The sequence below is a fragment of the Schistocerca piceifrons genome, chromosome 3 (genome assembly GCF_021461385.2).
Source record: "Schistocerca piceifrons isolate TAMUIC-IGC-003096 chromosome 3, iqSchPice1.1, whole genome shotgun sequence".
In the NCBI taxonomy this organism is placed as follows: Eukaryota; Metazoa; Arthropoda; class Insecta; order Orthoptera; family Acrididae; genus Schistocerca; species Schistocerca piceifrons.
Window position 1 is genome coordinate 603,323,454 of NC_060140.1, and position 21,405 is coordinate 603,344,858.

General features: G+C 41.7%; 1 protein-coding gene and 1 non-coding gene across 2 annotated transcripts in view; both read left to right on the forward strand.

The window, feature by feature from the left end:
• Positions 1-21,405, forward strand: part of LOC124788882 (dual oxidase maturation factor 2-like) — a 695,079-nt gene that overhangs the window by 666,625 nt on the left and 7,049 nt on the right. The window contains exon 7 of the mRNA XM_047256164.1: positions 19,723-19,927. Coding sequence (XP_047112120.1) covers positions 19,723-19,927 — 205 coding nt within the window. The remainder of the gene's footprint in view (positions 1-19,722; positions 19,928-21,405) is intronic.
• On the forward strand, positions 19,402-19,476 carry Trnap-cgg. Its single transcript has one exon. It is a non-coding gene; the product is annotated as a tRNA-Pro (tRNA).

Here is a 21,405-nt window from a genome sequence, read left to right on the forward strand (position 1 = left end):
GCTTTGTTTTCTGAGAAGGAGTTGTAAGTAGTTTATGACGGTGGCGGAATGCGCTGGCAGAAGTGGACGTGTAGGGGGAGAGTGCTGTACTAGTTAAAATCTGACTGCATTTACAGATAAAGGTCTCAGGAAGGTTGGGAGCAACTGAAGTGTAGGATATTATTAATAGGTAATATACCGTTATTGTCGTTTCGAACACTGTACATTTTAATTCATGCCAGGAAATTCATATTCATCATTTGACTATACAGAGATTGTCCATGTAGGTATCAGCAATTTTACACTAGGACCAAAGATATTTGTACAGTCATATCGCAAGTAAGATACATATTTGGAAGTTAGGATTCGAACTACGATATTGGTAACTTAACACATAGTATCGTGAGAAGTTGTAACCTAACATCGGCCCTCAGCGTTTGTCAAGTTTCCATTTAACACGATACTTTGTATAAAGCTATTTTCAGACATACTGGTGACGCCCCGCGGCCAAATCGCCTCAGAAAAGTTTTAATTAGAAGCGAATTTTTGTTATCTAGCAACCTGAAGCAGCGATAAGGGCTTGATTGTTAATCGTATAATGATAGTAGCCCACTTACACGATCTTGAGTCGTAAGTTAAATTAAAACAATGCACTCTGTAACAATAACGAAATAATTCAACTCTCTCTTAATTTGCCCTATGACAGTTTCTTAGGTACTGGTTTCAGATCCAAGTGCATCTTCCATCGGCGGTTAGACTTCCGACATGCATTCTACATTGTACCACATATTCGACTGACAATCTGCTCAGGGAGTGTTTCTAAAATATGTGGCTGGCTCAAAGAAAATGTATAGAACCCTCCACGCCATGATGGACGACGAATCTTTGATGTAAACGAAATCAGTAATTGTTGTGCTTGCTAATGAAGCGTTTAAACTGCTGCTGTTCAGTCCATAAAGATGATCTATTACGTAGAGTTAATAGGGCTCTCAGATTATTCTCTGATGACCATGTAGCTACAGAAAAGTATCGGCGCTGAATGATCGTCGGACATGCAGAACAACGTGTACAGTATGTGTACTTCGTGAACTGAATGGCAACTTTCTCTCCAATAGAGATAAAGGCAAGATAATGCGCATACAGCAGGAAGAACCTGATAGCATCTGACTGCAAGATCAGAGGTAAGCTTCTGGAGCCTGCCAAACCCAAGAGTAATAATAAGAAACTAAATGAGAGGAAACAGCCACATGAAATAAAATGTAGGCTAAGTAAGACGAGCATAAGATTTAGATTCGTGGAAGAATACTGGCAAAGTGCTGAGTATTTGTTGATGGAAACATATGCAAGCAGTTGTTGCGACTTGGTATACTGTCCTGCTCTAGAACATGGGACGCTTATCAACAGCGGATATCGACAGAATTTACGAGACACACTGCTAAGATCCTGTCAGGTTGTATATTCTACGTGAAAGTGTAACATAGCTACTCAGGGAACTTAAATAGGAAGCGTTACAGGAAAGGAGACATTTTATCGAGGAAGTTTGTTGTATAAACGTAGGGAACAGGAATTTGATGTAGACTGTGTATCAGTTACTCTGCCTCTATCGACGGGATCCTGATAGTCACTTTCTTCCTCGCTCAGTTCAAAAGTAGATTGGCCTAAGTGATTAGTGCAAAGCGTCCTCTCTCATTCACTGCATAGTTGCCCTTGGTGTACACAGGGTGGTTCCGTCACGATATTAAAAACTTTCAGAAATGGTACAGAAGGCTAAGTGTATCAATTTGAAGTAAGGGACGCTGGTTCGGAAACGACCGAGTTGAAAGATAAGAGAAAATCATTATGATTCCTCTGAAAATGGAATATACGTACCGGTACTACTGCTGTGACTATTGTAGAGTATGCAACCTTCGGAGAGGGTAGTATTGACGAAAGCATGAAAGAAATGGGCAGTAAACGTGGGCTCTAAAACCCATACCGTAACAGCTGTGAGCACTTGTTCGTCTTCGCTACCGGGAAACACATCTCTTCGACTGAACAGATGCCAATGTCTCTTAATGTACGCATTTTAAAACCCATATTTACTGGACTTTTTTTCTTGTTTTGGTCCATACTACCTCTTCCAGAAATATGGAAACCAAAGAGTTTGCCGTGGAAGAAGTGTGTTTCACAGTATCGAAGATGAGCGGGGGTTCATAGCTCTTAAGGTAGGCATTTTGGAGCCCATGTTTACTAGACAGTTCTTTCTTGTTTTGGTCCATATTATTACCTCTGAAAGTTGCCTAACCTACACTCTTAGCGACAACAGTACCGGTACATGGATCCCACTGTTCGACCTAACAGAACGATTTTCACTTATAACAGGGGCACTTACCTTACACCGATACAATCACAGTTCTCCATCGTCCCATAAAGTTTGCAACATCATCACGGAATCACCCTGCATGTTTATGTATTGAAACAACAGTTACATAAATGAGTAATTTTCTCATATGTCAATAATATACATAATACACATAAACATACGTTATATTTGAAACTTCCTGGCAGATTAAAACTGTGTGCCCGACCGAGACTCGAACTCGAGTTCGAGTCTCGGTCGGGCACACAGTTTTAATCTATCAGGAAGTTTCATATCAGCGTACACTCCGCTGCAGAGTGAAAATCTCATTCTGGATACGTTATATTTGCTGAAAGGGTACGTTACTCTCATGTAGGGAAGGCATTCTTTCGTTTGATATGTTACTGATTCATGACTTTTGATGGTGCACCAAACAGTTTTCAGTTTCGGAAAAGTAATATTATGCTTAACTGTTTATAGAACTTCGTTGACAGTGTCAACAGCTCTGTGAGATTCTTTTGTGAGAAGACGATTTTATATGGCAAAGTTGCTTTAATATAAGAGCAGATAAGGAAGTGTAGGCATTGTCCACAAAGCAAAATACTACTTCCTTTACTTAATAATACATGTCGAAAACCTTGTTTCCATGATTTCAGCAGTTGTAAAAATAATTGAGGTTAACTGCTAAGATGAATCATCGTCGAAAGGAGGACACTATTTGCTCTGAAAGGACTGTGGCCGAAATATTACAAGCGAGGAGACAAACCTTGTGAACATGTTTTCATGCAACCGTCATTCTCGATTCTGGTGTCGTTTCTTTTCGCTTTCTTGGACAAAAAGTGTAAATATACAAAAACTTTCATGAAAAACGGCAGTTTCCTTTTCATTTACTCGTTTTATTTATTTTCCTGTAAAACTGCAGACATTACCTTACTATGTTTAAGAACTCATGGAGGCTTAACGACTGGACCACTTGGAAATTTCAGTGAGAGACATCTGCATCACACATTCCTTGTCAACGTCCAAAAATTTTAGTAACAGTATTCGCATTATACTTACTTTTAAATGAATTACGGAAACCTGATATAGGTAGCCAGTAACGATTGATAATTCCTGTAGCTTGAACGTAAGGTGTGGTGTAGCCAGAGTGAAGAACCGGCCTGGCCGCGGTTAGCAACTACCACTTAAATATTATAATCAGCAATTTCTGGTATAAAACGGGAGATGATTTAAATGAGCAGTAAAAGCCGCAGACTACACTCGAGTAATAACGTTTACCGCTGATACATGCTAAGTAACTTGTCAAACTTTTTTCAACACACGCTTTTTCGAGAATCGCGCTCTTGCGAGAGAATAAGAGAGCCTGTACACGCTGAACATAGCGAGCGGAGCAAATAGTTGCTTTTCGACAGCTCGTTCACCACGATCACAAAATTACTGGCAGCGAAGGCCAGAACATTCGGTTAATTTAGTTCCTTAATTTGTAGGCTGTTGTGAGACACGGTGCAACATCACGTAAACACTGAGCCGCAGTTAATTGCTGGTACTGGGTGTATAACACAGCTAATTAACCTTCAGCCCGCAGAAAGAGAAGCTATTTCCCCTCGTAACATTAGCGCACTGGCAATCTCTCTTAACTGAAAAGACGTTTTTGCGGAATAAGGGCAAGAAATGGGTATACGGTGTTATTGAACGGCATACTCAAGTGCGGAGCAGTTTATTTCTCGATAGGTGAGGAAATTTATCACTCGAAACAATCACAGATATCATGCAACGTTGGTTCTTAGGATATGGTTCATTGGCGCTTTTGTAAAAAGCTTCTAATTGACAAGTGGGCTTGTTGTTCACGTCCATGTGCGCAATAATACTATCAAAAGGAAACAGGAGAAGAGCAGCTTGCAACACACTGGATCGACATTACCCGAGAAGGCACACGCCAAATGCGAATAGATGGTGAGTAATGGCTTCAGTGGACTATAGACTACTAAGAAGACACCAAATAACTAATTAATGAAAAAGAACGATTACTTCTTGGAATATACAGATTAGTGGGAAAAGATGTCATTACACAGGAGTAACAGAATCAACGAGAATTACGCCCTGATTGCCAGAACTACGAGAAGTAGAAATTGAAGAAATGGAGATTTTTTGTTAGCAAATAAATTCACGCAACACAGTCAAAGCGAAGGACATATTTTCTAGTGGCAAAGAGTGATCTGCCGTCGGTATGTCATAATGTATTTTCTTCAGCTATGGTTCTGTTTAAAAGTGGAACATGAAGAATACGAAATTTGGAAACGAAGAAGCTCAAATAATTAAGAGCTGCAGTGGTATTACAGAATGGCTTCAGTGGATTGTCTGGCCAACTTAAATATGGATGAATAGGCGAAAGAATTACTGATCAAAAAAGACCGTGGAGAAAATTTTCTGGAGGAGACGGGTAACAGTTTGGCAGAGAGTATGAGTAAAAAATCGGAGGAAAAAAAAAGTGATCTATAACGTACTTGATCGAATATGAAGGTCGTCAACAACTACGTACAACTGAGAGCAATGGTATCAAGTATGACTCATAGTCGAAGTAAAAACATATACTTTATACAGAGTAAATTAGTCACACAATATTTCACTTTCTCCTTCTTCTTACCATGCTTCCAAGGATGTAATATACCACAGACAAGTTGCCAGAAATTCACCTTGGATCTAACCATGATGCATACTTATGTTATTACAATTATAAATTGGGTTAAAGTCATTATGTCGTGAAAATAAAGTTGATGTATTACGATTTCATATACCACATGCAATTAGGGACAATCCTGGATTCGAGATTATGTTTAAGAAGGTACTGACGTTCTCCTTAGACATATCATATACGATTTCAGTGTTTTCGACGATTAAAACCAGTGTTAGAAGTAAATCAGAGGGTTAATACGTATTATAGCGAGATTTAACATCATCTCTTCTACCCAGTACGCAGTTTCGTGTGCAGTTGAAGACTGTTTCGCACTATTGGTTTTATTCGCCACACATATTCGTTTTGACAGGATGTAACCTGAAAAATATTATGTTGTTGAGACTCTCTGTTTCGGTTTCCTGTAGCCAGTCTTTTATTTCTCTCTTGTATACAAGTCAAGTTTCTGTCTTCATAACCCAGAAGTCACAAGAGCCTATTTACTCGTATGTAAGAGGATTTCATACTTAATTTCTCTCAAACTGCTGTCTGTATCTCTGGGTGCTTCAGATTATGTTCACCAACTAAAATGGCACAAAAATGCAATTATTACCTGAAAATATTGTTCAGAAGCTACCAGCAACCTACACGACCACACAGTAATATTGTATACCGTCCTTTGAGGAAAGGAAAACTGCGTGAAACTGGTGTATTTGCAATAGGCGCTCAGGGTGGAGTATTTAATGTTTATAACAGTGTACTTGCCTTTCGTCCCACTGTTCGGTAATATAAACTGACAAGGATAATTAATAAATCTACAGGGGTAAGTCTCGGTTGAATTATACGATACGGTAGCGAGGCAGCGTACAAAAAATTTCTGTTTCAGAATTTCATGGAGAGAATTGTGGATCAGATCCTTAACTATCAGTAAATGTATCGCAAGGAGTTAGTCGGTTCACGCCTCACAAAACACTGCGCGTCTCTACGCAGCGCACCTGCTCGGAGTAAGTCGTTTCTCTTCCCGGCGCCGCGGTGTAAATACTTCATACAAGAGTACAAAAACACGTCGTGCCACCCGTTGGCATAACTCAAGTGTCTCATGCATTCGCTCGAGTCGTGCAACCGGTCGAGTAAAATATTTTACATTACTGGCCTTCACACGTAATAAAATAAGGCTTTAATCTCTCGTGTCAATTAAAGCGTATTGCAGCTGAACCACAGAACTAAACAGATGTTTACGAGGATGAGTTGCAGACATCAGAATAACTTACTTATTGAAATATGAACCAAAAGTACTCAATACTCGGCTGATTGTACGTCAAGGAGAAAATAAAGAGCAACGTTTGTTTGATTAGATTATTGCCGATGTGGCAATATATTTATTCTCAAATTTCCACTAACTAAAGGTGGTCATCACTAAATATACTTGTTTTTCTCTTTCTGATCTAGAGTTGCGGTGCCGCAAATAAACAGGACTGGAATTTCACGTCTCGTCGAGCTCATTCGATTCATTGACAAGGATGCGATAGAAAATCAGCCGTGAACCATCAGTTTATATGTCAGTTGCGACTTAGAGAAACCGTGCGAAACTTAAATGAGAATACATACTTGGACCCACGATTTGCTCTGAAATTTGTACCTCGTTTATCAGCGGTACAATTTTTTAAATTTAATTTTTATCACTTTTGCTTTTTCCTGTTGTTAGAAATGCATCGAGATTTCTACTAATGAAATTGTGTTTTTAAAAGTAGTTTCATCGAAAATGATAAGGAGAAATTTCAGATAGCCATGTAAACCTGCCGATTCCTGGATGCGACAGTGATCATACTACGATAGGCGTGTAACAGAAATTTGAAAGCAGGTTGTTTTTATTCACGCATTGTTCCCCACTCTTTTGGCTACATAACTCTATTTTTCAACAAAATCTCCGTTGAGTGCGACGACCTTACGCAGTCTTACTAGGAGGACCTCGCTGCCCGCATGGTACAACTCTGCTGATCGACGTCAGAGCATATATCATGCGGCGTCAATTACTTCCCCATCATCCACCCACTGCTTCCCGCAGAGCGGATCCTTCATTGGGCCAGACAGATGAAATTTGGAATGTGCGAGATCCTGGCTGTAGGGTGGATGAGGAAGAACCGTCCAATGAAGTTTTTTGAGCTCCTCTCGGGTGGGCAGACTTGTTTGAGGCCTTGCACTGTCATAGAGTAGGAGAGTTTCGTTTGCAGTTTTGTGGCGACGAACACGCTAAAGTCGTATCTTCAGTTTTCTGAGGGTAACATAATACACTTTAGAGTTGATGGTTGCACCATGAGGGTAGACATCAAACAGAATAACCCCTTCAGAGTCCCACAAGACCGTCGCTACCGGCTGAGCGTGCGGCTTCAAACAATTTCTTCGGAGGAAAGGTGGTGTGGTGCCACTCATCAATTACCGTCTTGTTTCCGGTTCGAGGTGATGAACCCCATGTTTCATCGTCTGTGAATATGTTTTACAAAAAGAAAAAAGTTGCCACGATCAGCCTTATAAAGCCCAAACAATTCCGCATGGCTGATCCTTCGTTGCTCTCTATGGTTTTCTGTTAGGCAGTGTGGAACACAGCGGGCACAAACCTTTGAGAACACCAACTGGTGGACGAGTGTGTGATCACTACCAATTGAGAAGTCTAGTGAACAGCGAGGTGTTTCATTGTGATCCCTCAATCACCTAGAATGAGAGTGTCAACACTGCAGGAGTCACAGCTATGTGCAGCTGGCCGGCAAGCGGGAAATCGGACAGGTTTGCCTGATCTTGTTGCGATGATGACAGACGCCTCTCTGGGCGATACACCGTGCTTCAGTTCACCACCAAGTCTTTGAAGACATTCTGCAAGCTCCTATGAATATCTGCGAGGGTCTGGTTTTACGCCGCAACAAGCCCAGTGACAGATCAAATGGTTTAAATGGCTCTGAGCACTATGGACTTAACTTCTCAGGTTCAAAATGGTTCAAATGGCTCTGGGCACTATGGGACTTAGTTTCTGAGGTCATCAGTCCCCTAGAACTTAGAAATACTTAAACCTAACTAACCTAAGAACATCACACACATCCATGCCCGAGGCAGGATTCGAACCTGCGACCGTATCGGTCGCGTGGTTCCATACTGTAGCGCCTAGAACCGCTCGGCCCCTCCGGCCGGCAGTGCCAGATCTTTGCCTGGAACCCACCTCCGTTACAGACGCCATTTTGAAGTCTACGTAAGTTCATGAAATTATCGGGACCGATTCCATGGTGTCCCAGAACAAATTCCGCATTTTTTAAACCGGAACTTAGCGAGAAAAAAATGTGTTCGATTACTTATTGAACGCCTCTCGTAGTTGCTATTGCACTGTTATCGTCGATTGGTGCCGTGACCTTGGGCTCCTCGTAAGAAAACGAGCGAGCGCGGCGACTACGACCTAACCTGCGCCAGCGTCCACATGAGCGCGCCGTAGACGCGCAGCAGCTGCTGGTAGGGCACGGCGTCGGCCTTGGTGAGCAGCAGGCGCGCGGTGTCGGGCCGGCTGGCCAGCAGCTGCGGCAGCTGCGGCGGCAGGTCGGCGGCGCGGCTAGCCTCCACCGGCAGCAGCAGCACGTCCGCCTCCGCCGCCACCTGCGGCATCTCCGCGCTGGGGCAGCGGCACTCCAGCACCGAGAGCGACCGCAGCGGCTCCGCGTCACACACCACCATCTGGAAGCGGCTGGCCCGGCGGGCGACTGACAGACACAGCACAGGCTGCTCGCGTATACAACTGCGCCGACAGAAGCTTTTAAAGGTTCTACCATTTGAAGATGTGTCGCATATGGCGCCCGAATGTCGGCGCTAGATGGGGCGCACTGCGCGAGTGTAGACACCTTTTCTGAGGAGTCTAGTACTGACAGATTGTGAGTGTCTTCACAGCGCGTCACGCGTTATTCGGCTGATTTTCAAAGTCGGGTGACAAACGGTACAAGATGCTCCACGTAACGATAGAATCCTTCAGTCCAGCTATTAAAATACCGTAAAGAAACTAGGCACATGGTTTCTGTGGTGGATACAGCGAGAACCGTGAGCGTCAAGAGGTAACACTTGCAGATCAAACGCACCGCATATTTTCAGAAAGGACTACACTTAAGGACAGAAAATTGGTGCAGTTTGGTTTCCATGGTCAGCAAGGACACCTAATGATCAAATGGTTCAAATGGTTCAGAGCACTATGGGACTTGACATCTGAGGTCATCAGTCCCCTAGAACTTAGAACTACTTAAACCTAACTAACCTAAGGACATCACACACATCCATGGCTGAGGCAGGATTCGAACCTGCGACCGTTGCGGTAGCGCGGCTCCAGACTGAAGCGCCTAGAACCGCTCGGCCATACCGGCCGGCACCTAATCATCATCCTAGGGCAGTGGTTCTCAAACTTTCTGAGAAAATTACCCCTGAGCACAATCAGACATTAAGTTTAATTCCTCCGCATCGACTGCTGGGAACCACTGTCTTAGGGGGTGGCTAGCAAAGGCTGTGCATTAAATAGTTCCAGTACAACACAGATAAAATAAAAGTAATACACCAATAATCAGAATTAGCTTTTAGAAGAGATAAATAGTAGAGTCGCTACGATAACCACGCTGCTTCCGAGATCCGTGGAAGTGCGCTGGTCTCGGATCAAATCCACCCAGCGGATGAATGACTACAGCCGGTGTGGCGGTAACCTGGCTGCTACCCACGTCCCGTCTCAGTTATTTGAATCGCAAATATTTGGAAAATATTCTCGCTCTTTCACATGGTACAACACTAGACGTAGACACATGGGGCAGACAATCTCTGTCCCGAGCGGGGGGGTTTGACGGCAGGCAGGGAATCCGGCCACCTTCTACCACTAAAATTGCGACAATCAGACAAGGTAGAGACAAGGCTGACTGAGATACGCAAATCAGAATCTAATATAAGCAAATAGCAAAAAAATAGTAGCTGAAGTAGACAAAATGGGGAGACGGCAGCCCTGTGACCCGTTGGAGACGTGCTATGGCGGCGGAGATACGTCTGCTGCTTGTGAACAAGGCCGTATCCTCGGCAAATTAGGCTAGTACAATTTGTGGTGGGACAGGAAGGTCACTGAAATATATAACAAGTAACAGTGGAGACGGTACCAACCCCTGTGGAATGCCTTCTGTGAGGTGTCGAAAGGCCTGAGCGTTCCTCGTCGATCCTGACCATTATCTTTCTGCCGTCGAGAAAGCTAAGTATCTTGTGCAATAATCTGGGAAGACGTTAAAGTCTTGAAGTTTGGTGATTAGCTTGTCTCACCAAGCGTGGTCGTACGCCTCCTTTATGTCCATAATATGGTGGCAGTGTAGTTTTAAACACTGATGTTATACGTTATACATTCTGATATTCGCAGTTGTTGGATCTCCAATAAGCTGGAAGACAAATTGGTCTGGCCTTATCACATGCTGGTCGAAAATGAGGTTCGAATCGACATAAGAACTGATTGCACGTTTCACATCCTGTGACAAGCTGTTCCGAAATGTTTTAAGGTCATAGAGGCAAGCGAAAGTCTTCCCAGATGAGGTACTCATCCAAAGCTATACCCAAGTATCTCACTGGTTTTTCATGAGATATTGGAATACCGTCGACAAGAAGAGGTGGGAGTTGTTCACGGAATTCAGAACTTACCAATTTCTGATTGGATTAAGTAGTCGAGACTTTTTCACATTTGTTTTAAGTCGCAGATTTTGCGGCCATCTAACCACTGAAATAGATCATCATTCATTTGGAAAGCCTTATTATTGAAGCGTCCAAGACTTGGACGTAAGTAGAGCTGCAACTTGTCGGTATAGAAGTGATACTTGCAGGAGGATAGAACAGATGAGATATCATTGACATACAAGGAAAACAATAGTGGGTCCAAGACTGACCTCTGTGGCACTCCTGAAAAAGCATGGTATCCATAGACAACACATTACTGTTTTGTTTTCAAGTTTTTCATCATTAGTGGCGTTTCATGATTCGTAAAAGGGTAAATTGATGTTGATATGTGAGGCGTGTAATGTCTCTGGGACTGAAACGGAAGGATTTTGATAATCAGTATATAGCAATTAAGTACAAAATTTCTAATGAATGTAATGTCTTGTTTACAAAAACAGATAACTAAAACTTAGAAAATAAATTCCATGAGTACTACAACAGCATTTATGCAAAAGTAATACAGACAGTCATTACTTGAATGGTACGCAAATGGATTAGGAAAGAAAATCGATAATATTTGCACTATGAGTCCTCTGCCGTAGCGGTATATAGTAGCTTGCAGATGTAGCTGCATATTGTGTACGAACATAACAAATATATAAAAAAACACATCTCTGTGTCTGTATTGCCGGCCTCATGACAGAGCTGGTTAGAGAGTTGTTACCTGAGGAAGGCGTTTCCGAGCTTCTTGAGCGCAGCAAAGGCCTTGCCGTGTGGGGAGGCGAGCGCAGCGGCCCCTGGCAGGAGCGTCTCGCTTGTGCCGTACACGAGCGCCGTGCTGCATCCAGCGCCGGTCGTCGCGGGGTATGGGTTGCAGCCCAGCAGCCAGCTCACCAGCGTCGACTTGCCGGAACCGGCGGCGCCCACCACGGCTACCAGCGGCCTGCAGACACGTCCAGCCTCTCGCTCTCACGCACCACGCCGATTCCATACTCATATCCTATACGTCAGGTTGATCCAATGATGTCCCGTGGACTTGGGATACGAGCCTTTTGAGCGTCCATCACCTCACCCGCGGACAGGCGTAGGTAGTAAAGGCCACCCGCCAGGCGTTTCCATTGCACGCGTTCTACGCGTGCGCGGACCACCAGGCCACCCTTGCCGCAGGCAGTCGCCAAGGCAAAACCTTCGCTTAATCTGCCCCTGGACAATAATGCTGTGCAATATTTCATATTGTGCAGTATTACTGACCGAGACAGGGTAGGGTCGAAGGTTGTGAAATATATTGCATAACTATCTAATCTGGTGATGCTTCACAATTGCTAAATATGTATGAGAATTACATATACATCCAAAATACCTTTCCGCGCTCTCTCTCTCTGCCCGTCTTCTCATTCCCCCTCCCTCTCTCCGTACATCTCCTCCACCTCCCATCTCTCTGTTCATAACCTCCTCTCCCTTCTCTCTCTAATGTTCAGTAGCTCCGTACATCTCCTCCTTCCCCCATTTCACTGCATAACCTCCTCCCCTTGCCCTTCCTCCCCCACCCCTCTTTCCATCTCCTCGTCTCCCCCTCTCTATGTCCATTTCTGTCTGAATGTTCAGCAAAGTATCGTGTAAAAATCTGAAGTAACTCCGTCAAGATCTTTTCGAGATTTTTGGTAGCAACATTTCCCCTGTATATTACAGAAACAGAGTCCGTCTGCTAAGCTGAGTGGTGACGTGCTTTTCTCCCACGCTGCGGGCCCTGCTTTGATTCCCGCCCGTGTTGGAGATTTTCTTCGCTCGTAGACTGGGTGTTGCGTAGCCCTCACCATCCTTTCATCCTCATCACCGGCACACAGTTCGCCTACTGTGGCGTCTACTGAAATAAGACTTGCACTCGGTGACCGAACTTCCCCGGACGGGGCCTCCCTGCCAACAATCCCACACGCTCAGTTCATTTCATTACAAAAACATATCGCCTACGTCCGTCCGAATATTTCTTACAGCACCGTGTAAAAATCTAAATTAAATCGCTAGCAAAAGTAGTATCACCATTTAGAATTACGAACACAACAAAAAACAACAAAATCGGTCGAACCGTTCTCAGGTAATGACCTTTCACAATTTATTTTAATTTCCGACTTTTCTGGTGTATTTTCCTAAAATTTTCTTTCAATATAACCTTGTCCTCACAATTACGAACACTTCAGAGACAAAACTCAACCAAATCTGTCGAACCATTATTAATATCGACATATTTCATACATGCGGCAATTGATATTAATGTCAGACTTTTCCGTTGGATTTTCCAAAAATTATTTTTCATAGGCTACTAACCTTGTCCTGACAATAACGAACAAGCAAGAAAAAAAAATCAACTAAATTGGTCAAGCCAGTCTCATGTAAGGATCTTTCATACGTGCGGCAACTTATTTTTATTTATATAGATAGATATATAGATATGTTGACGGATCTACTGAAATTAAGTTTTTTATTATGCAAACTGGTTGTATGGATCTACTAAGATTATATTTTTATTATGCAGGCTGGTTGTTTTGTATAGTTTGTTGCTAATATTCAGTACCTTTGCCAACTCAATCCCGTGTATGCGAGACTGTTTATTTTGAGCTATTTGTTCTGTTGTGGAAATCAAATGTGGGAATGGCTACGAAATCAGCGAATCGCGTTTTCTCTTTATGGCGTGTAAAATCAAACGAATATAGTAACTGCCAGAATAAATAAGAAATAGATCGGGCAACAAATCAGCTAGAATACATAAAGCTAGAATACGTAAGACTGCGGCCTAATCCTGAGAACTGCAACAAAAAGCGGTGCTGGAGCTGACGAGCTACTGGAGCCAACACTTCGGTACTTCTGACGTGACGAACTTTTTGCAACGGCCAGAAATCCCTTCAGTTTCAGCATTATATACAGGGGGTATACAAAAACATAAGAACACCAAAAATAGAACACATTACCATGCCTAATACGACGTAGGAAAACAGTTGGAATTCAAAAAAGCTTCAAGTGGCCTCGGAATGGATAATTACAGATTATGTATGTGTTTCAAGGGCCTCTGTACCAATCTTTCTGCAAAATAGTGGCAAGTCCAGATAACGATGATGGAGGTGGACAGCGAACACGCACCATTACTTCCAAAGTAGACCACAAAGGCTCAATATGCAGGGTGCGCACTCAACTTAGTAGTTAACTATAATGCCACTGTAAGATCGTAAAATGTGTATGATAAAATAAGACAAATCTCCATTAAGAATGTCAGTGCACATTACGAACAGATAACCTACATTAATTCTTAAAAAAGTACTCACACAGAGAACTTCACTTCATTTACAGGTATATAAAGGTGAACCATTGAGTCAAAGTTCATCACACGTACATTTTTGTATGAAGGTGGATCACTGAATCAAAGTTCGTCACACGTACACGTCTGACATACAGTTAAATAACAGCTTTCCTCCTTCACAAAAATATTGTTCATAATCTGTGTAACATTAAATTTTGGATACATGAGAGAGGGAAAGAGAAAACAAGGAGACAGTTAACTATTTGGCACGTTGTGACTTACTTTGAGGTGAAGTCACGAGGAGGCGCTGGGTGGAATTCATGGAAGTCGTGTCGCTTCTCCAGTGGGAGCAGTTTTTCTTCGTAGGCGGTCTGCAGATCAATGCCCACGCGAGACACCACGTCTTCCGACATGTCGTGGCGCAGTAGGCTACCACACTGCGTATATTTGAACTGAATTAAATGCACTGAAATGAGACAAATGGATTGATGGGGATGAAATCAACTAAGAGTTCATTGGTATTAAATGCTATCAGTGCAAACTGTGCAGATATGCTGAATCTGAAATATAAAGAATACATTGTGGAAGGTTATTTAAACATGCCCCTCCCCCCCCCCCCCTGCCCCCAGGCTTAACTCGGAATTTACCATTGGTAACCCCACAGTGTCAGGAAGACGTGCTCAAATAACGTTATGATCGCTGCCACTGCTCACTAAAAGTAAGAAATACGGGTTACTTCACGAAAGATATTCAACAATTAGTGCTATGATTCGACACTGTTATATTACCTCATACACAGTATTGTTTCTAGGAAAATTTACCATTGCCCAAAAAATTAATTAATCTTTTAATAGACATTAAAAAATTTGTAAGGGACACCGTTGAAAGCTTTCCGTGGAAAATATTTTAGATTCTTATTAAAGAAGCTGCACTAGTTCGATAATAATACCAAACATTGTGAAATATAAACTGTATCCTACAATCTCTCGATGTCAGAGATGTATGCTGCTGACAGAGACCAATGTACAGAGTTCCTTGCTTCTGTATCTCAGTGCATTAATGTCAATAGTCAAAATAAGGACAAATTAATTAATTAAATGGGTAAAGAAATGTAAGAAAATGTGTGATATCAGGAAAGAATTTTAGTAAATGTTTAACATAAAAAGAAAAATTTCAACAGAAATCAACTTCTGGATTACACATGTAGTTTTAATATGCGCTTTAACGTACCAGAAGCACGAAACGTACATTAAGAAGGTGCATTCTAGACTTTTTTTGTTTAAAAGTCTATACCGCGCAAGAAAAAAAGATAAGTGTTTTCGGTTACACCCGTTTATTAAAATGTCCACCTTGATTGAAATTATTAAGGCATTCAACTCAAATTCATTTTGAAGCGCAGTGAAAAACCAGATACTTCTCCGAATTCTCTGCATTCTTAGAACGTTTCGCCGATCAGAAAGAATGTTTTCCTAGGAGGAAAATAATCTCTTCAAATCACAGGATACCAATGGTGAAGATTTTAATAGATGAAATACTCCGGTAGAGATGTCTACTAGAGCGTCTTCTTCGCCCCCATTGAGGACATTTCATATAGTAGTGGAGTATCCTGGATTTCTAGCCAGAACGGCATAAACCCTATTCACTACCCTCTGCCCAACATCACCTCTAATTTCATCAGGTTGCATTTTACATTCTCTACAATTTCTAACGATTTCGGTAAAGGCAACCCTATGGTGTTTGATACAGACAATGAAGCCCTAGTTGTTATAGATGTACCGTAAGCCAGAGCATTTTATGAAAATAAAGATTCTCTCGGAAATGAATTAATAAAAAATTTCAAGGCTTGGAAATGTTACTTATAAAAACCGACAGCCTCAATCATTGTACCCTACCTCGTTAGAAGAAACTCAGACCGCAACCCTAAGTTCAGCAGCAGTTCTCTATACACCAAGACACGATGCTACATAAAATTATTTTATTTTCTTCAGGTTAGCTGGCGCGAACTTATTCGGGGATATGTTGTAGTGCTTGGCCAATCAGATGAAGTGGATTAAATGCGGATAGAAATCGGGTAGGGCAGATGCCGCTTTCAGAATGTAGAGAGCAGCATCCGAACTTTTTCTTCTTGAATTCTTTACGTTACACCATGTTAAGACTGTCATTCACAAAACAGGCTACTTCTGAATATTTTGTGTGTTCCAGCACTCTGCAGCAAATCAGGAATGGCTTTGAGGGTTCTTCTCCATCGAACTATCCGTATGTGGTAGTTACTTGTATAGCAACGTACACTTTTCAGAGCCTCCTGGCAACAAAAATCTAAATAGTATTTCTTTAACGCTGATTCATTAGGAATCTGTTGCCTAATGCACTTTTGTAGAAGCCCGCGGTACTCAGCCACTTGAAGTCTGTACCATGGGAAGTTAGCAAAAACCATAGCGGAGATAAAATTCATTTTTTGAGTTCGGAGTCTTTTGCATCTACCTCAATAATATTTGCTTCGCAGACCATGACACTGCTTTGTTCTTTGTGTGTGCAGCACAGTGTATATGTTGCTCAAGTTGGAAGTTCATAGGGCACCCGATCTGCTTACTGTACGCTCGGCATAGAACAGTCTGTTCATCAGTAGAGAAAGCGTTTCCTCGTAAAACAAGATCTTAAAGTAAATGATAATTATGATAAAATGGGAGGCATCATGAACAAAAAATCGTCGTGAACCTCTAAGAACTCTTTGTCAAACTTCTTGTCGCACGCACTTCTTACCTGTGAATCGATTTTAATCGGCCGGCCGCTGTGACCGAGCGGTTCTAGGCCTTCAATCCGGAACCACGCGGTTACTACGGTTGCAGGTTCGAATCCGCCTCGGGCATGGATGTGTGTGATGTCCTTAGGTTAGTTAGGTTTAAGTAGTTCTAAGAGTAGGGGACTGATGACCTCAGATGTTAAGTCCCATAGTGCTTAGAGCTATTTGGACCATTTTTGGTAGAAGTCGCCTGTAGTCGTAATATGTCTTCTGTTTGACCCACGGCCAATTTTGTTGCACAAGAAATTCGTCACTACACACAATAATGGTTACTATACACAGTATTGTTATTGCATCTGCTTCGCCTTTGAGAACTGAAATTCCGAATCACAGAAAATAAAGCAGAAAACACGATCTTCATAATCCAGATTAGGGCGCAACTAACCATGTTTTATTGCACCAGAGCGTGATTTTTGGTGATAATCTACTTCCTGTCTTCCACTTTTATGGTAGGTCGGATTCGGATTCTGGAAACACATATATAAATTGATACAGTATACAATTAAGCAATGTAAAAAATTGTAATTATAGAGAAATACGTAAAGTACGTAACGATAACATGAAATATATCAACAGTGACAACATAATTCGACAACAGTTACAGGTTTCGCGTGCGTAAGAGCGAAGAAAAAGAATATATAATTACATAAATATCCGGGCTCTACAGCAACGTCGAACTGAATGATATCTAATACGTAACACTGTGTAGTGTCTGAAATGTTCTGTACTGACTGCGTTGAAGCCACTGTTGTAGTAGCTGTCCTTTACTGAACAATGTGATTCACCCATCATTGTTTTCTGGTTGCATTTATATAGCCTGAATTTCGTAAGAGTAACATAGCTAGTTCTGTAAAGGGGAATATCTTTTAGTAACTCATAAATAAATATCTTATGATATTGTCACTTATTTTTTCAGAAATACGTGTATAGAATTAAAGCCTCTTTGCATTAGTTCTCCTATAAATGAATATTTTGCCTAAATTTCTTGTTGCTTTTGCCCATAGTCAGCAGTAAGCTTACGAGTGTCACAGTTGGCCGACAAAGCGTTCCTGAAAGGAAAGTAACTTGTGAACTCAATGGATGGAAAGAGACTACTAACATGTCCAGTATAAGCCTTAAGTTCTCCTATTGAGTCATCACAGCCCTCACACAAACAATGTAATACCAAATAGGCCGACGATAGAGAATACAAATTACTCTGCGCACAATGATAACAAGAGTTTTACCGACACTTTTTTGAAGGGAAGTAATGTCTAGCGAATTGTATTTTTCTGAAACTGGCAGACCAGCGTCTTCTAGCAGTTCTGTGATCAGCTGCAGACTCGAACTAATCGGAATCCCTCCGTCATTCTGAATTTGTAGCGTTCAGCAGTAGTGAACAAAATTCAATAATGAATTCTCTAAAGTTAGGCAAATACGCTAAGTCTGTTGCTGGCTTATGCGAAAGAGTCAACTGCTAGATATAATTTACCATAAAATATACGTTTGATTCCCTTCAAAATGACTTCATATAGAAGCTCTAAGACTTCGAATTATGAGCTGCTATCGAAGTACCTTGGTTTGCTCTCTAACAGATGGTGGTAACATTATTATACGTTGTTTCCTACAATACTTTATAATGTATCGAGTATTACCAGTTTCACGACAGTTTTTCAAGGATGACATTTATTTATTATCAGCATCTTAACAGACACGTCCATAGGGCTGCCTACATGTTTTATCAAAAGAAGTGTTTACCTTCATTGTCGACTTTTCTCAGAGATGCTTTATATATTTACAGGTACATTCGTTACATTACATCCTGCATCGTGGATGTGCAGTAGTATATTTTCGACATTCGTGTTAGTTCAGCATTATATTACGAACTTTTATTAGTTTTGGTATAGCTCATACCATTTCCAAAGGGGGTCGTTTTAAATAAGAGCACTGGGGAATTAATAGGATATAAATTTCGAATAGTGCTGACAAAATCTCATTGGGTCTGACGGAAAAGATTCAAGGAAGATATGTTATAGATGAACCAACTGGAAAGGAACCCTGAAACACTATCTAAACCGGAGTTCGCCATTAAGCATGCAACATGTCAAATAAACTTCTTCTTAATGACTCCTGTGCACCGTTCTGAAGTTCCTATTGATTGAGGAAAAAAAAAACTTTCTTCAGTGTGAGGAACATATAATTTTCTAAAGACATGTGGGACTGTCCCGAAGTAGCTACGACTGATGACATTGTTTTCCTTATGTGAAGATTATGAAGGTTAGATGCTGCCTCAACGAACAACATTTATTTTGAAACTTCCTGGCAGATTAAAACTGTGTGCCGGACCGAGACTCGAACACGGGACCTTTGCACTAGAGCAATTGACCGCAAAAGGCAAAGGTCCCTAGTTCGAGTCTCGGTCCGGCACACAGTTTTAATCTGCCAGGAAGTTTCAAATCATCGCACACTCCGCTACAGAGTGAAACACTCATTATGGAAACATCCCCCAGGCTGTGGCTAAGCCATATCTCCGCAATATCCTTTCTTTCAGGAGTGCTAGTTTTCCAAGGTTCGCAGGAGAGCTTCTGTAAAGTTTGGAAGGTAGGAGGCGAGGTACTGGCAGAGGTAAAGGTGTGAGGACGGGCCGTGAGTCGTGCTTGGGTAGCTCAGTTGGTAGAGCACTTGCCCGCGGAAGGCAAAGGTCCCGAGTTCGAATCTCGGTCCGGCACACAGTTTTAATCTGCCAGGAGATTTCAAATCAGCGCACACTCCGCTGCAGAGTGAAAAATCTCATTCTGGAATATTTATTTTATTAATGGTCGGTATAGTATCTTTAATTTTAGAAATCTTTATGTTCCAGAGATTCAGAGCCATGATTTAACGACATGGATTATATTTCCATGAAGTAAAGCACAACTTGATTACAAATAGAGACGTCATCGTTTAACTAATTAAGATTCGGTTCTAATTTCCAGGTGCACTCTGTGCTTTGTCTGGGATCGCCATTGCCACAGTCGACATGGTGTTCCCACATCGCTTCTCCACTATCCTCGAAGTGGATTACGACACGCCGTATGACCGTCACATCATTATCGAGGAAAGTCATGACCGTAAAAACGCCGCAGCAGCGCACCGCCTCGAAGCGCCGCCAGGGGCGGGTCTTGGAACGAGGATTCTCAGGCGAGTATATCATCTCTGACTATTGTTCAACCTGAGGACTGCTTGTTGGCAAAAATAATGCGTGTAAAAACCGCCACTTCCTACACTACTACTCACAATTACAACTTGAAACAAGTTGTTATATGAAAAACTGTTAATGATAGTGGGCTCCATAATAATTTAATTTAGTTAATTTATCTGATCATGACTCTGCTTGGCTGCCACTTCAGTTTATAGAGGAGCAGTTCCAACTCACAGACTCCTGCTTCAGCAAAGTATAGGTTTACTTTTCTCTGCAGCTCGTACTAAGTCAAATTCCCCATCAAGACAATATTCCTGGGAGAAGACTTTCCATCTCTACAATCTGTTCCCCTGGTAATGTGACACAGAAGCTTGCGCTGTGTATCTTTATCACCAAATAATTACTTAGAGGCATAAAAGAGGGACTTCTTTTTGGGAGCTGTTGCAAGCTCAGTTCTGGGACCAATACATCTTCAAAATTTCCGCAACAGCAGTTTCTGCACAGATGATGAGACATGTCCTTCGTATTAGTGCCTCCTTCCAATCTAATTAAATACATTGCGTGGAAAATATTGTTCCCTGAAGACAACCTCATAGAAACATAAAATTGTCATCAAATTTCCATCGACATATCATCAAATTTTCATTGACATCACAAATAGTTCTGTGATTGTTGATCCAGCTCAGAGGCTAGAGTGAAGAGTGGCAGAGTTAGTTGAAAGTAGAAGTACTACGCAGGTACACACACATTCATCTGAACCCTCTGCCTCTACTTCTTTAGTTCCAAATAAACCAGTGTTATCAGAATTGCTACACCTAGAAATAACGGACAAAATGAAACTAAACCTGGAAGACGTATATGACAGTATATCAGCAGTAAATGATTAATACCATGCGTGAGTGGAAATATCAGTGTTACACCAAACACGTCCCGTGAGTAAGCTCCCTACCAACAGCTAACTTGCTTGCTCGTTATAATCCGTTTCCATCCACCCATTTATCGTGGATATCATAGTCAAGCCTCAGAAATCTGTTGTGGCAAAGTCATAGCAATACCAACTTCAAAGTCGTGTCATGCGACGGTCACTGACGCACTACTCGTCATCACAATAACACCACATATTTTAATAATATTATTCATATGTATTGTCAAATTATCAGACCTTCTTAAACGTTCACGCTCTGCAGCTTTAGCGTTATATATAATATCATGTTTTGGATAGGAAAAATTTCAAAAATAGACTTGCTTTTCCTGTTTTCAGTCACTGTGTTGTACGTGATCATTTTATTTTGGCTGGGATAATTTGTCACTGACGAAAGAAAATGTTTGCTTGACAGAAGCGTGAAATAAGTATAGTATGTGGTCTTATTACAAAGTCTGGAGAGAATTTGATATAGGTTTTCAAATGTTGCAGTTTCTCCTTTAGGCTTGATTATAAAACTTGCTTAGTCAGGAAATAGAACTATTTCTCTTTCTT